At 38.5% G+C, this 25,544-nt stretch overlaps 2 protein-coding genes across 2 annotated transcripts; both read right to left on the bottom strand.

Annotated features, from left to right (window-relative positions):
• Window positions 1-188: 188 nt before the first annotated feature.
• xpa (xeroderma pigmentosum, complementation group A) lies at window positions 189-3,236 on the bottom strand. The gene is made up of 5 exons (XM_008414574.2): window positions 2,850-3,236; window positions 2,652-2,757; window positions 1,654-1,819; window positions 1,146-1,263; window positions 189-1,069 (listed from the first exon to the last, which is right to left on the bottom strand). Exons 1-5 carry the CDS (start codon window positions 3,130-3,132, stop codon window positions 915-917), a joined length of 828 nt encoding a protein of 275 aa, XP_008412796.1. The 5' UTR covers window positions 3,133-3,236; the 3' UTR covers window positions 189-914.
• A 3,009-nt stretch (window positions 3,237-6,245) lies between these two features.
• On the bottom strand, window positions 6,246-24,313 carry slc24a2 (solute carrier family 24 member 2). Its single transcript, XM_008414693.2, has 10 exons — window positions 24,137-24,313; window positions 21,213-22,363; window positions 11,021-11,056; window positions 10,749-10,860; window positions 10,575-10,658; window positions 10,330-10,409; window positions 9,999-10,136; window positions 8,799-8,888; window positions 8,328-8,494; window positions 6,246-8,228 (listed from the first exon to the last, which is right to left on the bottom strand). Exons 2-10 carry the CDS (start codon window positions 22,137-22,139, stop codon window positions 7,979-7,981), a joined length of 1,884 nt encoding a protein of 627 aa, XP_008412915.1. The 5' UTR covers window positions 22,140-22,363; window positions 24,137-24,313; the 3' UTR covers window positions 6,246-7,978.
• Between the last annotated feature and the right edge of the window lie 1,231 nt (window positions 24,314-25,544).

Here is a 25,544-nt window from a genome sequence, read left to right as displayed (position 1 = left end):
AGTGCCCCCCACYGCTTACTGCAAATATTTTAGAATGAAAATGGTCTAAACTACAAAGTTATACAGGCAGAAGGAACCTGGAAAAGTTCTGCTGGGGAAAATCCCAGTTGTCAAAGTGGTGCACTCAAAAGGTTAACCTTTATACAAATGTTTGTCCTGAGTCTAGGACAGTAAATTTCACAACCAGAGGATGTTCAAACTCTTTAATTGTAATCACCTCATTCTGCCCTTAACTTAAACTGCAGGAATAAGTCAGTGGATCTATGCAACAAACYTTATTTTATGCCATCACTTGATAAAATCATTACATTTAAAACATACCTTTTACATAAACTTTTATTGCAAAAAATTAAAAGGTTTTCTTTCCAACAATACATTTTCCAATGTGGATGTCTGACAGAATCGCAAATGAATCTTAAGATTCACAACTACATTTTTCACAAATTTTATGACAGGAGTGCAAAAATAATGCATGATTTAACATTTAATGTAGTTTCTGAAGCAGCACTTGGCTCAGTGGTAGAGCAGGGGGCAACAAATGCAGGCTGCAGCCCTCAAAGGATGTTTGATTCCCAACCCACAGCAGTTTGGTTAAAATTTTAGGGTTATGAATGCTTTYGCAAGGCACTACAGAGGTCRGTGACATTTTCTAAAACTACCAGCAAACCCATGCTGGAAGCTTCTAAATGTCTTGAGGCTTAAAAATACAGAATTTTCTGATGCACATGTAATCTTTCCACTTTTGCAAGCTTTGTTTCAAAAACTTCCAATTGATRYACATAATCCAGCTTATACAAACTWGTCATATTTCCRTTTAAGRTCTCATTGAAAGAAGCGTCACCGTTCCCTGAAGAAGCCCCACTTATCTTGGTCCATTTGAGTTTAACATTTTCTCTGTGCAAATGTAGATGTGCTTACATCTTCTCATAGGTGAGTTCATGTCCACAGGTGGTGCAGGTTTTCTTGTAGAGGTCCTCGTCTGGGTCCACCACCTCCTCTGGTCCGTACTCGTGCTGGTGGGCGCTGGTGTTTTTGGTCCACGTGCTGCTCCTCACCGCCCTGCGCAGCTCTGACACACAAACACGTTTTAACATCATGAGTCGGCTCTGCTGGCGAAGGACTTGTGCGCCAAACAGGAAACCAACCTCTGACTTTCTTGTTAAAGCGCTTTTGTTTTTGGACCTCTTTGTTCTCCTCCCTCGTCTCTCTGGCCTCTTCCAGCGCCTCCTCTGAGCCCCACACCTCCATGCATCTTTTTTCTACCTGAGGCACACAATTATTTCAGACATTTATTTCTACATTCCAACACATAATTCATGTCAAAACATCCAGAGTTGTCCATTTTTGGCTCCTAAACATAGAATCTATGGAGGATATTTTTTTTACAGCTGTATGGCTTTAAGTATTTTCATAAAAATGACATACTGGAGTTTGTAATTTGCATGAAAGTAAAAGCTTTAAATTTGCAAAATGTCTAGGAGTGCTGTTAAATTAGCCAAGTCTTAAATATATCAGTGTGATGACTAGAGTTAGAATTGCTGATCAAAACCACCTCAGAAGATTTCAAGAAAGTTTGGTTGCTTGTAGGCAAAGGATAATGACATGAAAAGCAGTACAGTGTAAATTAAAATGGGGACAATACACGCATCTCACCTGCAGCAGAAGGTAGAGCTTCATGTCTCCCCAGCATGGGTTGTGAGGGTTTTTCTTCAGTATGAACCTAAGAGGGGGCTCTCTCTTGTCGAGGTCGACGTCCTTCAGCAGGTAGCGCTGCTTGGCCTCAGTTCTGGAGATCAGCTTGTGCTTCTCCTCGTTGTCTCTGAAGAGAACAAAGACTTTCAGTCATTTTGAACCATCAACTCTTCAGAGCAGCTGGAGAGATTTTGAGGCACTTGGCTATCAGCATAATGCAAGTTCAGTAAGCAGGTATAGATTAAATGCACGGTTTCTGCATGCTTCCCCAGCACCAAATATATATATTTTTTAAAACCATTATGAATTAAATTAAGGTTTCTACAACTGTGACCAGCCAACTAGCCATAAATTTGTATTTACCAATAGAAGACGCAAAAAAGAAAAAGCTAGCTAGCAGGGGTATTGGCACCGAGTTAGCGGTAGCCTCAACAGTACGCAATGAAGATGTATGAGTGCGACTCAAACGTTTGCCTGACAGAAAAGTCCCTTGAGAAAAAATAATGCATTTAATATACAAGATGAAGTCCTGTCAAGACAAAATATAACACCTATGATGTATAGAAGGCTAACTTACTTTTTAAAACTTAAGACATTTTAAGACCTTCATTTTAGACACAAGACTACAGATTTTAAAGGATCCGCGGACACGCTGAAATCTTTACAGATCAGATATAATTTTAATTTAATCATAAATCCAGATGTTTGAGAACATTAATGAAAAATACAGCACCGCGAAGATCTAGGAACACATCGGGAAGATGAAAAGTTTAAAGGCAGTTTGATTATAAAATAATATCCCAAACTAAGCTTAATACTGTCCAATTCATCACCTGGAAATGTAGAGTAAGGCACAACTGCAAACATACATAGACAAGGTCATTCAGCTGAACTGAGCATTAATCAAAGAAGCAGCCCAGAGGTTCATGGTGACTTTGTAGGAGCTGCAGAGATCAGACCTGCATTTGTCGCACACAGACAAGTCAAAGCTGTTGCTGAGGAAAGAGTCCATGAAGGGTTTCTGACAGTCATCACACAGCAGATAGTCTGGTTCAATCACCGGAGCTGAGGACACAACCACAAGAGATGTCAGGGAAACGCGCTTCAACACACACACACACACACTATATATAGTCACAGTCTGCACTAAAACACACCTGGCTGATGCACCACCTTCTTAGTTTTCCGCTCTTCCTCGCCGCCCTCCTCCTCCTCGATAAAGAAACCAGCGCCAGAGTCGATCGTCTTGGAAACTTTGGCCGAGGTTGCCCCCTCCACGGCGGACAGCGGGCGGCTCGCCAGCCGCGCTTGGCGGAGCATCAACGCCTGCTGACGGTTTCTCTCTATCTTAGCCCGCATGGCGGCAGAAAGCTCCGGTTTGGGGTTCTGGTCTGGCGGAGGAGCGGCAGCATCAGCTCCCTCTGATTCGGACCGGTCCATAATGCTCTCATAAAGAGGACTCGGCTTTGTTTCAGCGCTGCATCGGACTGTTGTTATGAAACTGACAGCTGAAGGCTTCCGTTGTTGTTTCTCGTCGTTTTAGTAATTGGCGCAATGCTGCCACCTGTCGGATTGGAGTGAGAAGAGCCAAAAGGAGGGAAAACAGAACATTTCTTTTATTGGCATTACTCACGACATAAACCATAGTATGTAAGTAAGTAGCTGGAATTACTCAGCTACAAGTTTTTAGGGGAAAAAATATATATATTTACGAGTAGTTATACTGAACTTGAGTAATATTTGTATGAAGTATTTGCTACATTTATTTGAGTAAAATTTCTGGATACTCTACTCACCGAGTACCTTTCCTGAATGAAGAAAAACATTTTTGCAAAAAATAAAAATAAAATAAAAAATTTGCAGCGGATACAGAAATGGGTACAGTTTAAATTAAAGTGATTGTTCTTGTTTGTTGTCGCTGTTTTCTACGTGTTTAACATGATGTGCTACTTAGCACTGCAGTTCTTTTTGCATCACCTAGTGTATTAGCTTGAGTTTAGGGTTTGTTTGTAATTGTAAACTGTTATTTGTATAAAAGTTTTCATTTTTAAATTAAAATTTTTGGTACTTTTAAGTGCCTTGTTGCTGAAATGTGAAAAACTTGATTGATTTATCTGTCACTCAGTAGTTGTGAGAAGTCTTTATGCGAAATGCTCTTTTACTCATACTTGAGTAATTTCTTGGACAGTTACGTTTTACTCTTACTTTAGTAAAAAATATGTTGGGATAAAGAACATCTCTACCGGCTATGTACAACTAAAATTCGACGATACGTGAAGGGTAAAACTCGCTACATTTACCTCGTTATGTGAGACGGGGTTTTGGCGCCCCCTCTGGTGCTGCCCCCCTATGCGTTGCATACCCACTTTTTGCGCCACTGGTCACGACAAGTCTCTATCAACGTCATTGTCTTGTCTTGTTTCTCGTTTGGATTTAGGTCTAAACTTTCACTCGGCTGATCTAACACATTAATGTGATCTGACTGAAACCGCTGCATTGTTGATCTTAGGGGTCATTTTGCTCTTGGAAGGCAAACCCTCTGACCTCTTCTGACCTGATCTCACTGCTAGTTTTCCATAAAAGCCCAATATAAAGCCTGACATCCACAGCTAATTGCAATGTTTGTCAAATGGAACAAATAACTCGCATGGTAACGCAGACTCTGTGTCCATGGGAAGGCAAGGAACACAGCACGTCCTTAGATGTCACAGAACAGGCAAGTGGACAAAAAGGCGCACAGGTGAGTGCTCTGGCTGTCCTCAGACGTCCAGTTAATCTCTGTCCCATCGCGCTGATTATGGCGGCAAGCCACATATAACTCTGTAAGGAGCTTGCGTCAAAGTAAAGCTCTGCACAAAACTGATAGATGACACTGCAGATCTGACTGGAGACATGAGGAAGCTTAATTTGTGCTCTCTGTGTATTTAATAACCAATACAGTCTTAATAGTTTCACAGGTTCCAGCTGTGAATTTTAGACAATTTCACACAATAAACAAAAAATAAATAATTGTTGTTTCAGGTTTTTTTTTTATTTATTATTATTTATGACATCTTTTACAGATATAAATAATACATATGTTTTTACAGCAGGATTCAAGTAGTACATAAATAAGATCCCATATTTTCAAACAGATGATCCGTTTTAATCCATTAAAACTGCAGATTTTGGGGATATTTTTAATGCACTCGTTCAGTGAATAGTTTCCAAAATCTAAACCAAATATAATAAAGACATGGGGAAAAAAAACACAAACCTACTGCATATGCAAGCTAGATGAGAACCGGATGTCATGGGTACAACTACATGTATTAAATTAAGCTCATGTACCGCAGTTTACATATGAAACACAACTTTACTAAAATTGACCTAAAATCAAAAAAATTCATGTTTTTTTTCAGTGTGTGAAAATATAAATAATATTTGGGTAAAATATAAATATAAAATGTCCTATTTTTATTTATTCCTTAAAAGAAAAATACAATTCTGGTGTTAATGGTGAAATATTCAATAATGAAAAAGCAAGACAAATGCAAGTGCATACCAAAAGTCCTTCCCTTGTTCCAGCACAGAGAAATGAAAACCCAAGACGTGCGTTACTGAAAAAGGTTCTGAGCCCGGTCTCCACCGTGTAGCTTTGAAAACATAGAGAACATTAAAATAAATTGGTTTGAGATGCTGCAGAAAAATAAACCAAACAAAAAAAGAAAAAATATATCTCCTTATATCTAAAGGAGACATTTTTGCAAAAAAATAAATAAATTTGCAGCTGTAAAATTTGAGTCTAAGTAACCATGGCGATTTCCTAGACTCAAATCGCCATGGTTACCTGTTTTGTTTGTTTGTTTGTTTTTGGCCAATTACTTACCAAAAAAAAAATTTTGGAGAGGAGGCCTGTCACAATAATCAATATATCATTTTTTTTTTTTTTGCATGGCATGATAAAAAGTTAAAACAAATTCAATAATTTCCAATTTCACGATTTATTGTTGTTTTTTTTCTACCAAAAACTGGGTGATAAAAGTCTTTAATCTGGAGTTTTGGTCTCAACCAAACCTTTTTTTTTTTTTTTTACAATAATTTTGTTTCCTGATTCTGCATAACTAATTTTATTAGTTGTTTCTGTTGTTTTGTTGATTTATTTCTGATATTTAAAATGTCTTCAAGTTCCAGTGTTAAATGTTAATTGGAATTTAAAGTTTACAGATCTTTGAGAATGTGTTATTATGCCATTATTATCATTGTATTACAAGCAAATTGTGTCAAAACAACATTATCATTTATCGCAATAACTTCTGGAAAGATTAATCATCCAGAAACATTAGTTATTGCGACAGGCCTAGACTGGAGATTTGGTAATAATTTCTATCAGAAACAGCAGAAAACAACTTCTCTTGCTTCTCAAGGCCTGACGTGGAAACGCTGCTGAACAATTCATTGAATCAAGTGCTTTTGTGTCGTTATGTTCAGTTTCTCATGCTTTTGTTGGCACTTCAGAAAACCTCATGAAGACGCTAAACACATCCACGAATCCCAATAAAAGAGAGGTAATGCAAATACAGAAAGGGATTATTTTATTGTAGAACATCAACATCGTTTCCATTTATAGAACGTCATTACATGGTTAACGTATTTGCAGTAGTTGCTGATAATAATTTTTTAAAAGCGTTTAAACGTCTGCATACATTGAAAAAGAAAAGAAAAAAGGATGAAAAAGACTGAGATTTTCTATATGTACACATGAACCCAGATTCCAGGCTTTAAACCGACCGACTGGAGACGTTCCCCGACTCAAAGTGCATACAAGAACACTACTTCCTCTTTTGCATGGCAGTAAGAGTCACGGTCTTACAGAAAATCAACAACATTTGAGTAAAATTACAGTACGTGCAATCTGTTGTACATCAGAAAATCATGGTGAAAATCAGCGTTACCTGCTGGTAAGAAACGTTTTATTTCTTTTTTTAAATTTTTTTTATTAATCCCTAATCTGAAGGAAGGTATTAAAAAGTTCAACAAGAACGACATAACAGAGGGGGCTAATCTTTTTGTCCGTCACTCGGCGACAGTTTTCGCCCCTCGTTCTGCACCCAGTGACCATTTGTTTAGAGATTAAAACTGTAATTTAAAGACTTTTACTGGGACCACAGTAAAACATTTCAGTCCGGGTTTGGCCAGTCGATGTATCGAGGTTTTCATGCTTGTTTCAGTCTGATGACAAAAAAAAAACATAATTTTGGTTGGGGTTTTTTTTTTCTTTACAAATAGATGACATGTTTCATAGCTCAGGTTTGATAAATGTTTTGTATGTTGAGCAAGAGATGTCCAAATTTCCTAAGAAAAAAAAAAGAGTGAAAGTTCCCTTTAATTTAGCTCAAATTAGAAAAGTATGACTCCAGTACCAACTTCAGCGTCTTTACCCTCCAGCAGTGTGCAATCTGTTTTGTGGTCAAGCTGCCCCCTAACAGAATGCCACCCTGGGCAGTCAGCACATTAAAAAAAACAAAAAAACATCTTTGCCACCAAGTGCTTTCCAAACAGTAAAATCAGCATATTAACATGTTCCCCTTTCTAAAGCGGTGCACATAAAGGCAGCCAGAAGAAGCAAATWATGTTCATACTTTTTAGCACACGTGAGAACCCAGTTATGATTGAACTTTTTACATTTTATGAATGGGATGGACATGAAGAGCTGTCTGAAAATCCTGTCAAGTCATTGACAATATTCTTCTTTCTATCATATTGCAAAGTAAAATCTGAAGCGTTGCATACCGTTAACATCTCGAAGCCTACGAAGCTGCTATCAAAATTAAAAGTTTACCTTGGCTTCTCTTTTGTTTCGTTCTTTCCACGACGGCTCCCTTGATCTGGAAGCCAAAGCTCCTCAACAACAACAACATCATCATCATGTCTCTTTGTGTGTCCACGTCAAGTTTATATTCTGAATCTTCCCTCTGAGACGTTCAGTCTTTGTCCTTTGTTCAACAAGAAAAGTTCCTCCCGTCTTCCAGCTTCCGTTTACTCTCCAGTTTTTTTGTTTCAGCGTTTCTCAGACAGTGACGTCTAGTCACATGGTGCAAAGAGAGTCTCCTGATTGGGCGACCTAAGCAACGGGCCTTCAACTCCTGCTTGATCCGCACCAACAGCTTGTAAATGTGTGTGTGTGTGTGTGTGTGCGTGCGTGTGTGTGTACAGTACAGTGTGAGACATAAAACAGGCAGTTTGTCATTGCACTGTTAAAGAGCAAATTTCAACTTTATGTTCTTTTTTTTCAATTATTATTTCTTTAGACGGTGACTGGGCACATGATGACTTTGTCCTCCAACATGACGCTGACGATCAGGAAGACAAAGTAGAGCAGGAACATGAGGAAGCCCAGAAACTTGCTCATTTTCCACTTGCAAGCCGCGATGGAAACGATGACGAAGAGGAGCATGAGGAAGAGGAGGACGATGGCACAGAACAGGCCGTTGCTGCTCACCTCCACGGGCTTGAAGTCGTTGATGATGTTGTAAAGGAGCCACGGGAACGGCAGGCTGCCGGAGGAGGGAAGAAGCAGAGAGGTGGTCAGGTTTTCACAGATGTCTTATGGAGACGTTATCGGTCAACGTGGAGGGGGGTGGTAGGAATGTTACCCGACGGTGATGTCGAAGATGTTGGAGCCCACGGAGCTGGACACGGCCATGTCGCCCAGGCCTTTTCGCGCCACAATCACACTGGTGATCAGGTCGGGGATGGATGTTCCCGCTGCTAGGATGGTCAAACCCATGATTTCCTCTGTGATCCAAAAAGTCTCTCCAACCTTAAATAAAGCAACGATTTAAGAGTTTAATTCCTCAAGGTTTCTGTCTTAGACAGTTTGTACTGGTGGCATTTTAAAAAGTTTAGAGGACTCAACCAGTAGATGTGTGCGATACGGCATATTTTGTTATTGATCCGATAACAAGTAAATACAGGGTTCAGATCACCAATATCAATACCGATATTACCGGGTTATTGATTAGGATTAGTTGTCACAGTCCTGATAATTGTACTTATCCAGATTGTGAGAAGTCAGAATAGAGACGTATGTGTGAGATTAATGAAGTCTGATGTTTGTCAGGTACCTGGTGAGCCCACCACACCATCAGGTAGGAGAAGAACGCGATCCAACAGATGGAGCCGATGAACGTGACTGGAAAGAACCTTTCAGACGTCTGGGGAAAAAACAAAACATCCAACTAAACATCTTCATCAAATTTTCAAGCTTCAGACCTGGTAACGGCCTCACTTGAGACACTTTGAATGATTGATGGCGACTGAGACTTGTAGAGTATTTGAAAGATAAAAGCTAAAACAAAGCATTTTTTTAACCAATAACCAAATAGAAATTATGCAAATGTTGACATCTTCATCATACCATAACCATAATCGTACCATAACCATCATTTGCTTATTTTATGAATGGATGAATGGATTTACTGTTGTAAATCGCTACAACAGTAAACATTTGGTCAAACCACCTGAACATCATCATGTTCAAAATCAGAGCTTGGTCATACAACACTGGAAAATGGACATTAAAATATTCCACTGTTACGTGTTTCCGGTTACAGCAAAGTCACTTTTATTGTCATAATGACAAGACGCTTGAATAATCCTCAAGAAAATTGTGTCATTTATTGCACAAATCCAAGTTAGCACCAGGCCTGTCACCACAACGATCATTGTTGAGATAAACAATGATGTTGTTTTGAGACCATCTTCAAGAAATATATCGATAACAGTTTAATAATACAAGTTTAACTTCTCACAGACCAATAAACTTTAGTTTTGGAAGGAATACTTAGCACTTGAACTGGGAGATATTTCAAATATCCCAAACAAAACACAACAATAAAAAAAAACAAATAAAACGTAAATAAAAAACATTTACAGCCAAAAGCACAAAAAAATGGATTACAATAGTTTCTAGCTGTATCTTTAGATACATTTAGCATTTTTTGGTTTTTATTGTTTTGTTTTTTTCTTCCCTGTTTTGTGCAACGATCTCTTCTTCTCTGGTGGTTTTGGACAATTCTCCTGATTCGGTCCAGACAGATTCGATACTCCATCTCACACCCAGCAGCAGCAGCCACTGAATCCACACCTGATTTGTAAATGTGGAATCTCGACATACCATTTGACTTTTTTTTTTATTGTTCTTCTGTAATTAATTTATCACAAACCCCTGAACAAATAAGAATTTTGCCAGCAAGCTTAATTTGCATTGAGGATAATGTCAGTACAGTCTGTTATAACTTCAACCAGAACCTTGTTTCCCTCACCTCTCTCCTGACGTCGGGCAGCGTGAGCCACAGGGGGAAGACGATGGGCAGGATGAGCAGGTAGGTGATCTGTTTCCTCAGGGTGTCGGGCCAGGCCAGGCTCAGAGGCTGGTCCTCATCCTCCTCTTCCTCACCCTCCTGAAGACAGGTTAAATATTTGACACTTAATATCGCTGAACAACAGCGTTTCAGTGCCGTTGAACCTGCAGTTGCAAACYATTTTAAGTTGTAGCTTATTAGCAGGAATATGTTGATTTTTTTTGCAGGGATTTTGTTTATTTTTTGCGTCAAGAATGTCGTGAACTGAAGGTTGTGGACAGAAAAATCGTACCTGATCTCCTCCTGCAACTCCGTTCATGGGCGGCGTGACCTCAACGGCGACCTTTGAACTGTTTGGGAGCTTTTTATCGACTTTCAGGGCAAAAACAAAACAAAACATGACAAATAGTGAGAGCTTGTTGAAAAAGCAGAGAAAAGAGAGACCGCTACGTCGTCCTAAATAATTTTTTCCCAGCAACGTGAGTCTGGACAAAGCGATGAGTCAGCAGGTGTATGATTTTTGTTGTCATTCCTCACCTACACCGTTGGCGGTGTTGCCTTCTTCTTTACACTTCTGTTTGGCCATTTTGTGGAGGATGGAAGCCTTCTCCTTAAACCGTCCTGCAACAAACCACAAATCTGTGAACGTTGAGACACAGGACAGGTGCAGCGAGTTAGGCAAAATGTCTGTGTTTTCTCTCCGAGTCGCACCTTCGTTACTGAGGGGGTCGAGTGTGTGTATCATGAGCTGGAAGATGCTGTTCCTCATCAGGGAGTTGTGCAGAGATGCACAGCTGCCTTCCCTCTGCAGCCGGGGTTTGGCCTGTGAGATCAAGATGAAACCACAAGACGCAGGATATCACTAAGGTGCATACTTTTCTATTATTTATAGAACAAAAAAACCCACCAACTTTGGTTGGCACATTTGTGTAACTTTGACACAAATGAATAGTTTTGCTTTAAAACACTTTAGACAAACTCACCGTCAACTTGTTCTCATCATCTCCTGATGAATTTGCCTTCAGGATAAAAAGGGGAAAAAAATGGATGAATACATTAAAATAATTCTTAAATCTAACTCATTAAGTTTACAGAGGATTAAGAAAAACACACTATCTTGAGTTTGAAGACTTCACTTCAGTATACTTTGTATACTTTGTAAGGTCGTCTTGTTGTGCACTGAGGAAGTAAATAAGTAAAATATAGATAATTTACGTGATACATGAGACGTGAATGCTAAAACATCAGATTATAGATTCAAATTTTTTTAGATACCATAAGTGAACTTAGGTGGCAAAAAAATTACCTGAAACAGTTTGCGCAACATTTAAAATCAGTTTGATAATTTTAGGGATGAAAGGTTAAATAGCAGGTTATGGATTTAGTTGCATAACTCTGTAGGCTTTCATTTATTGGTTTGTTTTCTGTTGTTGTTGTTGTTGTTGTTGTTGCAGCTGAGTTTTATCGTAAAAACACAAAGGAAAAAGAAATCACTGATCAGGAAGCAACAAAAAGTCCAACATTTGCAGCAGAAAAGACTTTAACAAAGTACCAATATTTGTTGGAATAAAAAAAAAAAAAACAAGACTTCATCCCCTCTTCACAACTCTAGATAAAAATGGAAACTGTTGATGATCATAACAACAAAATGAAAATACCAAAGTATCATCATCATGTTTAATTTATTTCATTGCAGATATTGTAGACCCTGTAGATACTTTGTTTCTGGATAGTTTCTGCATTTCGGACCTTCAGCACAAACAATAAATAAACTTCAGATGAAGGATGTTAAAGACAAAATGAATCATGTTACCAGCTTTAATGAAATATTTCAAAAGATAAAATAAAGTAAAAGTGTCAGTTTAAGGGGAAAAATGTTTGTAAGTTTCTTTTTGTGAACTATTGAGAAGGAAATAAAGATAAAATGTAAAAAAGATACAAAGTCATCACAACAATCAAACCTCTTTTTATGATTGCTGGCCATCTTTCTGCCCGTTTCTGATGGTATTTTGGATATTTGTGTTTGGAGAAGTAGGAAGGCCTCCTTACCATCACCCTAATCTTTATCTCCCTCCACAGATTATCTATCAGATTCGAATCAAGAATCTGGCTGGGTCAGTCCGAGGCATCAGTATTACATCCAGTCAGAAGATATGTGCTGGTAAAGCTAAAGAATTGCCACTTGGCATAAAATTTAAAAGAGAGGTTGAAAATATGCTTGTTATGAAAGATTAAAAGCTCAAAAAACTGAGTTAGTTTAAGATGGTAGAATATAATTTAAACTCTAACTAACTTTAGCCTCCTGAAAACTTAGTCTCTTCATTACTAATAAAATAAAATGCTAATTTTTAAAATGTTATTTGTACAGCAGACAACATATTAAATCCTTGTAAAACCACATTTTAAAATATCTGTAGTGCCTCTTTTTTGTTGACTCACTATTTGATTTTAAAACAATAGCAACACAAATGTCACAACTGATCAAAAAACAAAACAAAAACAAACAAATCAAAGACACTGTGGTGGTGAGTTGTAGCCAATAGGCTTGAAGGGGGCCCGTAGATCAAACGATGCCCAGGGCCCTACACATGTTTGGGTTGGCCCTGCAAAGCATGAGGGTCAACGTTTTGAAGGCCTTCACTGATTCTAAATCTGATAATAAATTGGTAAGCTGTAACATTGTTTAAAATCAGATCTCCACCGACAAAGTCTGAGCATGTTAATCCTCATTTTAAATCAAGAAATTTGATTGCTGTATTTTTAACTTAAAGTGAACAAAATGCTGACATTTTTAAGAAATCTGTGCTACATTTAACATCGAATCCATTCCTGGGAAACAAAAATAATACAAAGTTCTATGTTTCTAAAATTATGGAAGTATAATTTGAAAAAAACCCTGATGCATTAGCCTCATATTACACGCCCTGTCACCAAGACAGAATATGCAGACCTGTACACATTTAGTGAAAGATTTATGTTAACTGCACTAAAGCTGACAGTGGAAAAAAATATTATTTATTTAACCTGGAAACTCAAACTCTTTTGAAAAGAACATTTTGGCTATTTCTGCAGACTGACACAATCTTTAATAAATAAATAAAAATAAAAGCTTCATTGAGCCACAGCACAAATAAAGAAGGGCCGCATCATTCAGAACAAAGATGCTGTTTTATAATTCCACTAAGACTGACATCCTGGATTCATAATTCAGGAAAAATATATCTCCATTTTTATTATAGATGTACTTATGCAAAAACTGTTATGGGTTTAAGTCGATGGTTCATTTAAAAGTAGAAGGAAACGAACGTCACATTCATCTCTTCCTGTTCAAAGTGGAAATTTATAAAGTTGTGATGTTCTTGTTTGAACATGACAGAATAATTATTCTGCACCATCACGTCAATAAATCGTCTCTTGGTATTTGCTTTTATATGATTTAGAAAACTAACAACAAATGTCAGTTCAGGAAAAATGAATTCAGAAAATTCTTTCAACAGTGAAGATTTCAACATTTAATGTTAGACTCCAGAGTCGCTGCTGTTTGCTTGTCTCACCAGACTCACTCAAGTTAAATCCCTTAAGATTCTCTCCCACCAAACCAAACATCAAAATCCAATATGGCTGCCATGCACATAAAAAGAGACAACTGCTGTAAAATGCTGGAGCTGCTCCACCGCGCTGCTTCTAGCAGATCTACATCCTACAGTAAAACTGAGATAAAGTTTTGTTTTTTGATGTGTGTTGCAAATGCTAAATTTCAAATTGTCTTGTATTGCCATCTTGATAACTGAGGAGGTCACATTTACAAATTCAACAACTTTCCTGCTTGGGTATGACATCATTCTGATATTCAGAATGTTGTCTGAAACCTTATTTTTGATAACTGAAGGATGAATGATAAATAAATTCAGATATCATCAGAAGTAAAATAAATCTGGTCAGATTTACAAAGAGTTGGCATCATAAAAATGTGCTGACTGGTTCTCCAAAGATCTACTGTTGCTGCTAATATGCAATGCTAATTAATAATAATAAAAAAATATCTAAATCCATTAGCAGATAGGAGGTGCATTTAGTGAGAACCATCCTGAAGGCCTTCACAGGCCTTGTGAAACAACTTAATGTTATGTTTGTCCAATTGCTCAAACAACATGATAATAAATAATAATAATAATAATAATAATAATAATAATAATAATAATAATAATAATAATAATAATAATAATAATAATAATAATAATAATTAATAATAATAATAATAGTTTATTCATGTCTGTCTTTTCCGAATACACAGAGGAGCCAGAAATTCACAAGAATAAGAAGAATAAGATAGGAGCTAAACTTTAAAGAAGCAATGTGTATGATTTTTTGACATTTAGTTTATTTGTGTTTTTATAAGGCCACACTTCTTTGTATCTAAAAACTGGATTTGTTCCCATTTTTTGTCACAAATCAAAGTAAAATACAAACATCCTTCCTGACAAAACAGCTCAGCTCTGAACAGATGTGAACCTGTTCAGAGAATCACATCTGTTCTCCTCCAAACAGTAAAAGTGCAGGAAATGATCTCAGATTCTGGCCTGGGATGACGGATCGTACTGACCTGCACCAATAATCTAGTCTCCCTATTTTCAGGACCGAACTGGAACGGCTACTCCCCGTCAACTGAACAAGCAACAAAGCAATAGAAAACTTGTTCAGAGCACAACTGACAGATAAGACACTTATCTGTTTTAACTGGTGTTTTTAATGCCCAGCTTAAAACTACCTCTGTCTGTGAACTTTAAAGTCTTTCCACATATTGTCATTTAGAGTCAGTAACTGGTCTCCAACTGAGCCGTGTAGACACATGAATATTTTTATTTTAGGGTAGCTAAAGGCTCTGACAGCTTGTTTTTTCCAGCTGGAAGGCGAACCTTGGATCAGTTTCAACTGTTTTGCAGCCTTTAACAGGTTTTCTTCCAGGTTAGTCTACATTTATGTCCTTTCTCCCATCAAGACATTTTCTATAAAGCGCAGAGTGAACAACAGCCGATTAAATCTGAAGACAGAGCAGCTCCATTTATACTCATATTTAACACATGTGGATGAATTTCAGGGATTTTTTTGACATTGATTATGATACATTTTATTAGGGTATGAGAGTAAAGGGGGCTGAATAGAAATGCGTGGTTCCACTTTCCAAGAAGTAAAAAAAAAAAAAAAAAGTTCAACTCCATTTATCATTTCCTTTCAACTTCACCATTATATGGGGCTTTGTGCTGGTCCTTCACATAAAGAAACAATCCATCATTGAACATGAAAACTGGTCAATTGGATCAAATTCATGAAGACTATATTTATGTTCAAGACAAGAAACAATTTACTTCTAGGCAATATCTAAAAAGTGTTTAGAGGATTTTCAAGCTTGTTAGTTTAAAAGGAATTTGTGTCTCTGTTTGTGGGGCAGATCTATGGAATAGTTTGGTTGACGGATGGAAGCAAAGACAAAATATAAGTTTTTAAAAGACGATCATAAAAATGACATTTTTGCCGAGACATACAAATTCAGTTTGGTTTTTATTACAAACCTTTGCTGCAATTGGAAATTTGATATGCCTTTGTTTACGTTTTATTCTTGAAATTGTTTGTCTTGTTAAACCTGTATTTTTATCCTGGTGTCTTTTAACTTATGTTTGCCACAATTCAATAAACTCCATGCACCGAGATTAAATTCCATATAAAAATATTAAAACACAACCTTAAAATTCCAGCATTTGAGGGAAATAAATACATGAAAAATTTTCTAAACAAAAAACGCCCTGATCTCCGTCATTCCGCCGAGGCGCCATCAGATCTACTTTCTCTCTCTCTCTCTCTCTCTCTCTCTCTCTCTCTCTCTCTCTCTCTCTCTCTCTCTCTCTCTGTCTCTCTCTCTCTCTGCGTCTCTTCTTCGCCGTCCACCTGACTGTCGAGCTGTGCGACTTATCCAGGATTAATCCGCGGGGATCGCCACTTTTAGATTGCTGATTTTCGAGCCTGCGTGTGAACTCCATCAGTAACCACCAACCAAGCTGAGACACAACTTACCTTCATCCGCTGCCAATTCATTTTTTAAAAAAGTATTTACAGTAAAAAATAAATAAATAAATAAATAAAATCCCCCTTAAGTCAGAGGCATTAGGTGCTCCTTTTGGACTTTAAGTCCAGCTATAGCTACAAATACTAAACCCAGAGGTTTGGTAGAGTTCCCAATAAATAAGAGTAGCACTACTTCAGCAAACTGTTACTAAAGTAAAAAGTTGAGGTCCAATAAATTACTCAAATAAGAGTAAAAACGTATTTGCTAACAAGTTTACTCAAGTACTGAGTAACTGGTCAAAATGATCAATCATTTAATGTTTAAGAATTACATAATCGACGGATTAAAATATTAGGGTAAGTGGAAATTGTGGTACTTCAGGGCCGAAAATGACAATAATTCATATCAGTAACAAAAAAATAACAAACTCAGGCAAAAGATAAAACTGTGCAAATCAGTTTCTTTCAACAACAACAACAAAAACAAACAAAACTTTGTGGTTAATTTTTTGATTGTATTTCACTCAGTTGGTAGATAATCCAGAAATTGTACTCAATTACGAGTAAAAATACTTCATAATAAAAATTATCAAACCCCAGCGTAGCAAAAAAAACCTCCTAAAAGTACATTTAAAAGAAAATTGTTACTCAGGTAAATGTATTCGAGTAAATGCAACAACTCTCGATTTAAACCCAAACTGGGTTTATCGAAAGACAACACAAACTCTACGCCTCTAGCTGAAACTCATATTTCTTGTCTTCTTGAACGACTCGTCGTCCGTGGACGGTGACTGACTGTTGTCGTCACTGCCGGTAAGCGCTTGATCAGGGGATCAGAGAGGATTGCTGACTCTACCGCCATCAGAGAGCAAACCCGCAGATCTCTCCCAATTTGCTTCTGGAGCAACAAACCCAGCTGACATCAGTAAACCCCCATCAGACACCGGCGACGATGAAAAGATGAGACGCACTCTGCTGCCTCGAGTTGGACACAAGCAGCAGGCAGACATTTTCTCTCAGTGGATCTCATGATTCCTTCTCCCCGAGGGAGCATCTGGCTATTATTAGTGGCTCTAATGGGATTGGGAAGAATTAACCTGGGGGATTATTTAGCCGCTACTGACACATGAGGGCAAGGCATCTGGACATCAAGTGCCGGGACGGGAGGAGAAAAGCTGCTGACGGGAGACACAGCTGATCACCAGAAGGACAGAAATGTCAGAGAGGCAGACTTTTCTCAGGCATTTTTTTATTTATTTATTTTTTAATTATTATTTTATCAGTTCAGAAATAAAGAGTTTCCTGCCCAAAAGACTCTGAACCACACATTTAGAAAGTCGAAAAATGTTCTGGTTCTATTCTTTGTTGCCTCAATGTTTCAATAATGTTGCCCTTTAAGAACATTTGACCACAATCACGTAAATAATTTAGAGGTTTTATTGACATTAATGGCTGCATTCCCTTTTTATAACTCAAACGTGTTCTCGTGCATTATTAGACTGGAATCTGATTTAATTTAGTCTGAACACAAGCAGATCTCCTAAAGTAGTGAGGGACGGACAGATCCTGCTGGACCCAAGATCAGCCGTCCACCTGTGGTATTTTACATCCTTTAAGCCGTTCATTAACTTTAACTTATTTTACCTCAATCGCAGGCGTGGTGGCTGTTAAAAGTCACGTTTTGTAGCAAAAGTTGTTTATGTTAAGTGTGTTTTGTATCAACGTTACACTGGGAAAACCAAGTGTTGCATTTTTGTCTTTTTCCGGACACCTGGATATGGCTAATGTGACCATGAGGTTCACTTTCACTTTGATTTTGACGACCAAAATAAATAAACAAACAAGCTCACACATGCAATCTATTAAAAATGATGGCATATATAAAAAAAATAATTAAATAAATTAATTCACTAGTTGTGCTTGTGTGTGGAACATTCTCCCAGGAAGTCATGTGTAAATCCTAAGCTTTCCAAACTAAATGATTTGCTCCGTTCTTGATTAACGCTCACAGCTGCAAACCGCCCACAGTTTTCTGTAGGAATTGTCATATTTCACAGCATCCAGAAAACAAATAAACGTGGAAGTTCTGAAATTTTCATGCAATATTTAAATTTTTTAGCTTTTTTTTTTTTTTTTTTGCGAATGTTATATCACAATAATATAATGCAGTTACACAATGAAATGTAGTAAAATTGGGGGGGGGGGGAAATAAACTCCTCATCACACAACACCGACAAAACAACAAACATACTGACTACAAAAACTTAAATTAGTGTCTTAAAAAAAAATGACGTCTGAAATTAAAGAGCATAAAAGCATAATAAAGTGACAGGAGAAACATCTGAGGTATTTTAGCGTTTGTTTAATGTGCCGGTGGCAGCTGAAAAAAAAACAAAACAGTTTCTGTGCTCTGACAGATCTGCGTCGTCTTCAGCGGGGGGCTTAAAGACATTTTGTTCTCCAGAAGGGGTCAGCTGCCAGTCGATGACCTTGTGAACTTTATTTCACAGGATTTTTCTCTCCAGATGCGCAGCCTGAATATCTCACCCAGATCCAGAAATAACTTTATAAACGTAACAAGGTTTAACTCCTGAATTAAACGAGTTGTAGTAAATCATACATTTCTTTGCAACAAGTGTGAATATTTTTAGAATGTTCTGCTATAGCCTTCAATGCAACTTATTAGGTAAAACCCCCAAAATGTGGCCTCTCTTTTTTTCTTTTCTAAAAAAAAAATAGCTTTGGGAGATTTAAAACACAAAAAGATATTTATGTGACGCTTGGAAAAATAATCCTCATGTTCGCTCATGTTTTTGACTTAAAAATCAATTAATGGAAAGCCAAAGTGAGCATATTTTTCCAATTCTGAGTGTGTCAGTGAGAGCTCCTTAGCTTCATCACCGGGGACTGAAACTGGAGCTGATGCAAATAAAATATGAAAATTCACACAATGTCAACAAAAATAACAAAAACTATTTATTCTTCATTGCTTTACCTGTGTAAAAGAGGAGGACAGATATCAAAATAGCAACTCTGAAACCAAATACAAATTATTCCTGTTTAAGTATAAGCTACTTTTAGAACGCTAGCACAGCTAAACACTACAGGAAGTTGGAAAATAATTGTTTAAAAACAAAACATTATGTTTAAATTTCTTTTTCTTAAGATGCTAAAAAGTCTCATTCTAAAACTCCCAAGTGCTTCCGCTTTAAAAGTTGATGTTTACGGTTTATTTTGTTAACAAAGAATAATTAATGCATTATACATCGTTCATCTAAATCATAACCTAAACTAACTCTTCCTTAGTTGTTGCCGTTTTATGTAAAAGTTGGCGTAAGCAGAGCAGCACAGGTATTTGTTGCAGGACGTTACAAAACCAACTCCCATCAACTAATGCTTCAAACACTGCGAGGGTTGTTCCTAATCAGTTTTTTTTTGTTGTTGTTGAAAATATTGTCTCAGAATCTTCATGTGATATAATTAATAGTCGTCATAGTTCAGCTATAAACAGAAAGTGGTTGCAGAAAATAAAAAGCCAAAAGCACAGACGGTGGCTGGCTCCGTGCTCGAAATCAAATCTGTTTTTCTTTGTGTCTCCGCTGACAAAGTGACGCAGATGATCGTGTTTCTTTTATATTTATAAATATATACACCATGTTCTCTTTTACTTTGCACGGTTTGTATTCCAGCCCAAAAGTTCCCAGAATCTTAATCTGATTTACTTGAAGACGTTGACCCAGAACTGTTACATCACTCCTTTGCTTAAGAGCCTTATTGGACTCTGGTCTGAACAAGGTCAGAAAAAAGAAGAGACTGAAGAGAAGGTCTAGATGTACTGGCTTAGTCAGCATGAAAAAGTCACAGCTCTGTTCTGTTATGCCTATTTACAGCCACACAGATTCTAAATAAAATATCAATACCAACAGATTCCAGTCCTTTGCTCATTTTCTCTTAGATTTCCAGAACAGAAATGATGCGATTCTGACACGTTGGGTTTTCACCGTGGTCCTACTTAATAGGACATGTGAATCACATTAATGTAATAACTGTCTTGTATTTTCATTGATGGTGTTTCATGTTCCATTTATCCATCCATTCATCCATCCATCCATTTTCTTACACCCTTGTCCCTCAGTGGGGTCGGGAGGGTTGCTGGTGCCTATCTCCAGCTAACGTTCCGGCCGAGAATGTTTCATTTAATATTTAATTTAAATATTAAATGAATAACCGACCCTTTGGTCAACATCAGATGTTTCACATAAATAAAGTGTGATTCATGCATAATCTCAGACAAGTTATCATTGTTGATAAAAAAAAGAAATGTAATGTGAAAAGAATAATATTGCTAATCAGATGTTTTTTTGCAGGAATTTGATAGATGGATGTATGAATGGATGGATGCAGGGGTGTCACTAGGTTTAAAGACATAGGGGGCCTAGGCCCTCAGGAGATGCATAAGATGTGAGAAAGATAGCGGGCGATGTTGCTTTTCCACTTTTAAAATAGTGTTTAGGGTAATACAAACAATTTGTAATACAAAATATGAGCATTTACAGTTAATCGCTATTTTGTAGCAAAAAATAATCATAATTTTCTGTGACTTTACACCTAAAAACTGTTAAGTACTCTTTGAAGGACATTTGTGCAAACGTTCCTACTTGCATTACCTTCTGAACAATTCTTGCCATATTTTATATCGATTACCCAGATTATTACAACACAAAGTAAAGGGAAACTGTCAAATTAGTGACCATATTTGACTTAAAAATGTGATTATTTAGTGATCCTGGACGCATTATATTGAATTTGTCGGTAGTTTCTTATATTGTTAAAAACAACAACAAAAAAACAACAAATTATTTAGAGCAATTTAAGAATATTTTAGGGAAGCTTTGGCCACCCTAAAACAGGCCTGGGCCCCTGGATGGATGGATGGATGGATGGATGGATGGATGGATGGATGGATGGATGGATGGATGGATGGATGGATGGATGGATGGATGGATGGATGNATGGATGGATGGATGGATGGATGGATGGATGGATGGATGGATGGATGGATGGATGGATGGATGGATGGATGGATGGATGGATGGATGGATGGATGAGACTCACCTTTGGAGCGGCTTCCAGCTCGTCCACCTGGTTGCTCCCCAGCCTGGTTTTGATGAGGTTCTCCAACTGAGAATTGTACTTCATGAACGTCACGTAGCAGGTGTAGCACGTCAACAGACTGATACTTTCCAACACCGTGATTTGGTTATCCAGGAAAAAGTAGATGAGCAGGAGCAGCCCGATGATGTAAAACGAGACGTCTCTGAACAGAGGCCACCAGGTGAGGTTGAGCACCTCCTTGGAGAAAAGGGCGCACATTCCGATCACAAACAGGATGTTGAACACGGCCGAGCCCACGATGGTGCCTATGCCCACGTTGCTGTGGGAGACGAAGACTCCTATGACGGAGGTGAAGAGCTCTGGGGCCGAGCCGCCCGCCGCCATGAAGGTGGCCCCGGCCACGTCGTCCGAGATCTCCAGCTTCTCTGTTATGACGGTGAGTGCGGGGACGAAGAACTCATCGCAAACGATGGCTAAGGCTATGAACATGTACAACATTCCAAACATGTGAAGAACCACGTAGCCCTGGCGCCTGTCCTCCACGCTGAAGTAGTCTGTTGGGTAGTCTCCTTGGTTCATATCCAGGTGGGAAGAAGACTTCATGGCCACTGGCGTGTCCTCCGGGGCGACCGACACGTTCTGGCGCTGCAGAAGAGTTCTTTGGGGCACTGCTGCTTCGGCTGGGGACTCGGCAACTGATTCTCTCGGCTCAGTGGTCACGGCTGTGGCCAACGACAAGGCACTCAGTGAACAAACTGTGCAGACTGCCACCAGGCTGACGACGAAGCCGAGAATCCGTCCGGGCCGCAGCTTTCTCTTGACGGCCTGGTGGTGGAACCGGGTGTTGACGCAGTGGGGATCCAGGAAAGGATCGGAGCAGGAGAAAGCTATCATCTCTTGACTTCTTATGGGTAGCGTGAAATCCATGGTGCAGGCTGGCAGACAGAGCTGGGGTGTCTGGAATTCCCGCCACCAAAAGAAAAGAAAAAACTGGGCTGGTGGTGCTGGCGCCTAAGGTCGAGGCTGGGGGTTCGGCAGGCAGCAGCGGTTCACCGGTTGGTTTGCATGCTGCTCCCCGGTCTAAACACCCTGGAGGTCCTCTGGTCTTATTCCGGGATCGAGCACATTCAAAGGCTTCCTCATATTACTACCTGCAAAGCAAAGACATTTATCATTATTATTTGTTATTTCCTTTGTTTAACCAGGTTAAAAAAAAAACATTGAGATCTAGATCTCATTCTTAAGTGGGATCTGGGCAGAAATCTGCAACACACAACAATCAGGTTACACAAAAGTGAAACAAACTAAAACACAAGTTCAAATAAAAATTACAAAACAACTTCTGGTTGATGGAATCACATAACATGTGCCAAGGGGAATAATATCTAAAAATTACTCTGAGGAAACATCAAACCAATCGGTAAATATGAATAAAATGCCTGTTTTCTTTTCATTTTCTTCTGCATCTCTTTGCAGGACTGATCGCTGACCGAGCTGCCTTTGCTTTCACTCGCCTGGTCATCAGCAGTTTGACGTTGAGCTGTCATTTCAGTGCAATTTGTAGCTCAAAATTTCCAATGATATGCAAAATGCATCAGTGTAAGTCATTGCAGCTCAACAGCGAAGATTATATCTGTCATTAAATTGCATAAGATGTGCGATTTCTAACAAAATCTAAACTTTGCTGTGATGTGATTGGTTCCCAAATGAGATGATGCCAACAAGGATAAAAATTTGCTTCCCTTCAGCTTTCAGTAAAGTGTGCTGTCTTTTAATGGTTAGCTGTGATTAATGAACACATCAGCAGAAAACAATTGTCAGAATTGCTGTTTTAAAAGCAAAATCTAAGTGGATGATCTGCACATTTCTATCTATAGTTAAATATACTCTTATAAAATAGAAATAATGCAGTTAACAGCGTCACCGGCTGGTTGCTGGAGCTTAGAGGAGCTACTCTGTCTTCTTGCAAAAGGGAGAAATAAACTGCTGCTGATGTCGTCTTACACATAATGAGACAACATCAACATCTGGTGAAATTTTAAAGAATTTCATGTAACGTGGGCAGCAGCAAAGAGCTCCRTCTCCAGAAAAGTCAATACAACGCTCTCAAACTTAAAGCTAGAGAGGCCCTTGCATCATAATCGTCTTAATTTTAAAATACAATCGTAAAAAATCTGGGAAAACATCTAGAAAACATGGCAGCGTCTTGGCATGAATCTCTTCTCATGGAGCCTCCGACCCTTGTGGCGGCGTTACTAACTTTAACACAGCCACCGTTATTGTTTTGGGTGTTTAGGCCTCATAAGAGATGCAGCTCATAGATTCGCCCAGCAGCAGGGGGGTCACTTCTGCATCCTTGGTCATGGAGCACCAAAGAAAATCATACGAACAAACCTAAGATCGTGCAAATCGCAGGATGTTACAAACTGCACGTGTTATTAGCAACCATTCTTGTAAAGTGACAAAGCTTTCTTGCATTGAGAACCTTCGCTGGGGAGCTGTCCTTTAACTGTAGATTGCACATTAGTTAAAGCTCATTAAGACACAGTTTAATCCCTGAGAAGATATACTTAGATAAGCCTGAGGCTGTGCTCACTGGTGCTGATGCACAAAGTCAAGGAGCAGACATCAATAAAATTAACTGCGTGCAAGAATAAGAAGAGCTAAAGCTCATTCGTGCATTGTTTTGAAGTTCTTCAGGAGCAACATTTGGAAAACTCTCAACTTTATCTGGGATGATTAAAGTTCTACATAATTTCAAGCTGCAGTGCAATTTTATTTTTTTTAGTAACTAGATACATTTTATAAAAAAGGTTTTAGAGTCTTCTCATAATATAACTTTAATGCAGGAGCAACCCTTTGTTAAATCCACAAATGAACCATTTGAAGCATTGCAAATGAAGAAAAAAACGCATTTCACCTACCACTCTCGGATAGTCCCCGGTCTGCAGGAAGGACTCCAGCAGGTGCTGCTCAGTCAAATCCAGTGCTTTTTTGTTTTGTTTATTTTAATGATATTCTTGTAAATTGACTCCCAAAGCAGATCAACCCCAAATGTCAAGTGCTCAAACTGAAGGTCCCAACACTTAATCCATCGTGGATTTTCATCTGTGAGCAGAGGTGGAGCTCCAAAGACAGCGGCTCAGAGCAAGACACACCCTCCTTCAGCGTTCCTCCTCTTTGACTGTAACCGCCATCAGTCTCCTATTTATCCTTGATCCAAGAGAAGCAGCTGGTCTTGCTGAACACGTTTTGATTCTTTTTGGAACTGTGACATGTCATCTTAGTAAGACATGGTGCAAGTAAAACAAAGAAACTACACCAAACACCTTTTGAGGAACACGCCTCAGGTCTGGAGAGTTTGAACTTCAAAAGCCAAACATTTCTTTCTTAAGCAAATCAAAATTTAGTCTTGCTTATGTTCATTCAGACAGAACCGTGCTTGTGCTACATGTTGGCTATAAATATCAAGCTTCTGGGAGTGACATCACCCTTCCCCTGTCTCTTATATCCTTCTGGTCTGTAATTGGCTCTGAGTACAACACCTGCTCCCTGCAGACAATCCAACATGATGTGTTGCACAACAGTTCTGACACATTCTGATATGACCAGCAAATTATTTTAAACTCCCATGTGACCTTGTCATTTCCAATTATAACCTCATTAAAAATATAATTTATAAGCAGCACCTCAGTAAATTATGTAATTTTTTCCCTATTGTCAGAAAATAATTTTATGAGCTTCAGTTATTGTCCAGAAACGTCCATCCTTTCAGGGTCGGAGGGCAGTCGGTGGCTGTTGTCACTGGGTGAGAGGCGAGAAACACCCTGGGCAGGCCTCCAGTCCAGCACAGGACTTCATTTATTTCTGCACCAACTGCTTAAAATGTTGTTGCTGTTGCAGAAGAGTTGGCTTTTTTTTTAGCAAGTATCAATATTTTGCATCAACTTTTTTTAAATTCTCACAAGACTAAAACCCATATGAGGCTGTGAAGTAGACTGTCAACCAATCTCCTGCACCACCATCTTCTGGTTAGGAAACATTGCCCAGGACTTATGGGAGCTGAAAGATGCCAAAGAATCATATCATTGGCAAAAAGGCAAAGACGAGACCCACAGGGTTTCCCAACCAGACATGCTTCTCCCAGACCCTCAGGTTGCAAGCCTTTTCCAGATCCACAAATCACATGTGGATTGGACAACTAACTTCAATTATCCTTATGAACCTGATGAAGGTAAAGACTGGTTGCACTGTTTCAAAGACAGAACAAAATCACCAGATAATAGTGAGTGTGTTTAAGATGTTGAACAAACCTTAACTTAATGCAGATTC

Source organism: Poecilia reticulata, linkage group LG1 (genome assembly GCF_000633615.1).
Source record: "Poecilia reticulata strain Guanapo linkage group LG1, Guppy_female_1.0+MT, whole genome shotgun sequence".
In the NCBI taxonomy this organism is placed as follows: domain Eukaryota; kingdom Metazoa; phylum Chordata; class Actinopteri; order Cyprinodontiformes; family Poeciliidae; genus Poecilia; species Poecilia reticulata.
This window is presented reverse-complemented; position numbering and strand designations above follow the sequence as displayed.

Bases quoted from the DNA above. Each gene is read 5' to 3' on its own strand.
- xpa (XM_008414574.2), bottom strand. From the start codon at position 3,132: ATGGACCGGTCCGAATCAGAGGGAGCTGATGCTGCCGCTCCTCCGCCA. The intron at 2,758-2,849 runs GTGTGTTTTAGT...TTGTGTCCTCAG, and splicing joins GAAGGTGGTGCATCAGCCAG to CTCCGGTGATTGAACCAGAC. The intron at 1,820-2,651 runs GTCTGATCTCTG...TGTTCTCTTCAG, and splicing joins TCTGTGTGCGACAAATGCAG to AGACAACGAGGAGAAGCACA.
- slc24a2 (XM_008414693.2), bottom strand. From the start codon at position 22,139: ATGGATTTCACGCTACCCATAAGAAGTCAAGAGATGATAGCTTTCTCC. The intron at 10,410-10,574 runs GTGAGGAATGAC...TTGCCCTGAAAG, and splicing joins CAACACCGCCAACGGTGTAG to TCGATAAAAAGCTCCCAAAC. The intron at 8,889-9,998 runs GTGAGGGAAACA...TTTTTTCCCCAG, and splicing joins TGCCCGACGTCAGGAGAGAG to ACGTCTGAAAGGTTCTTTCC.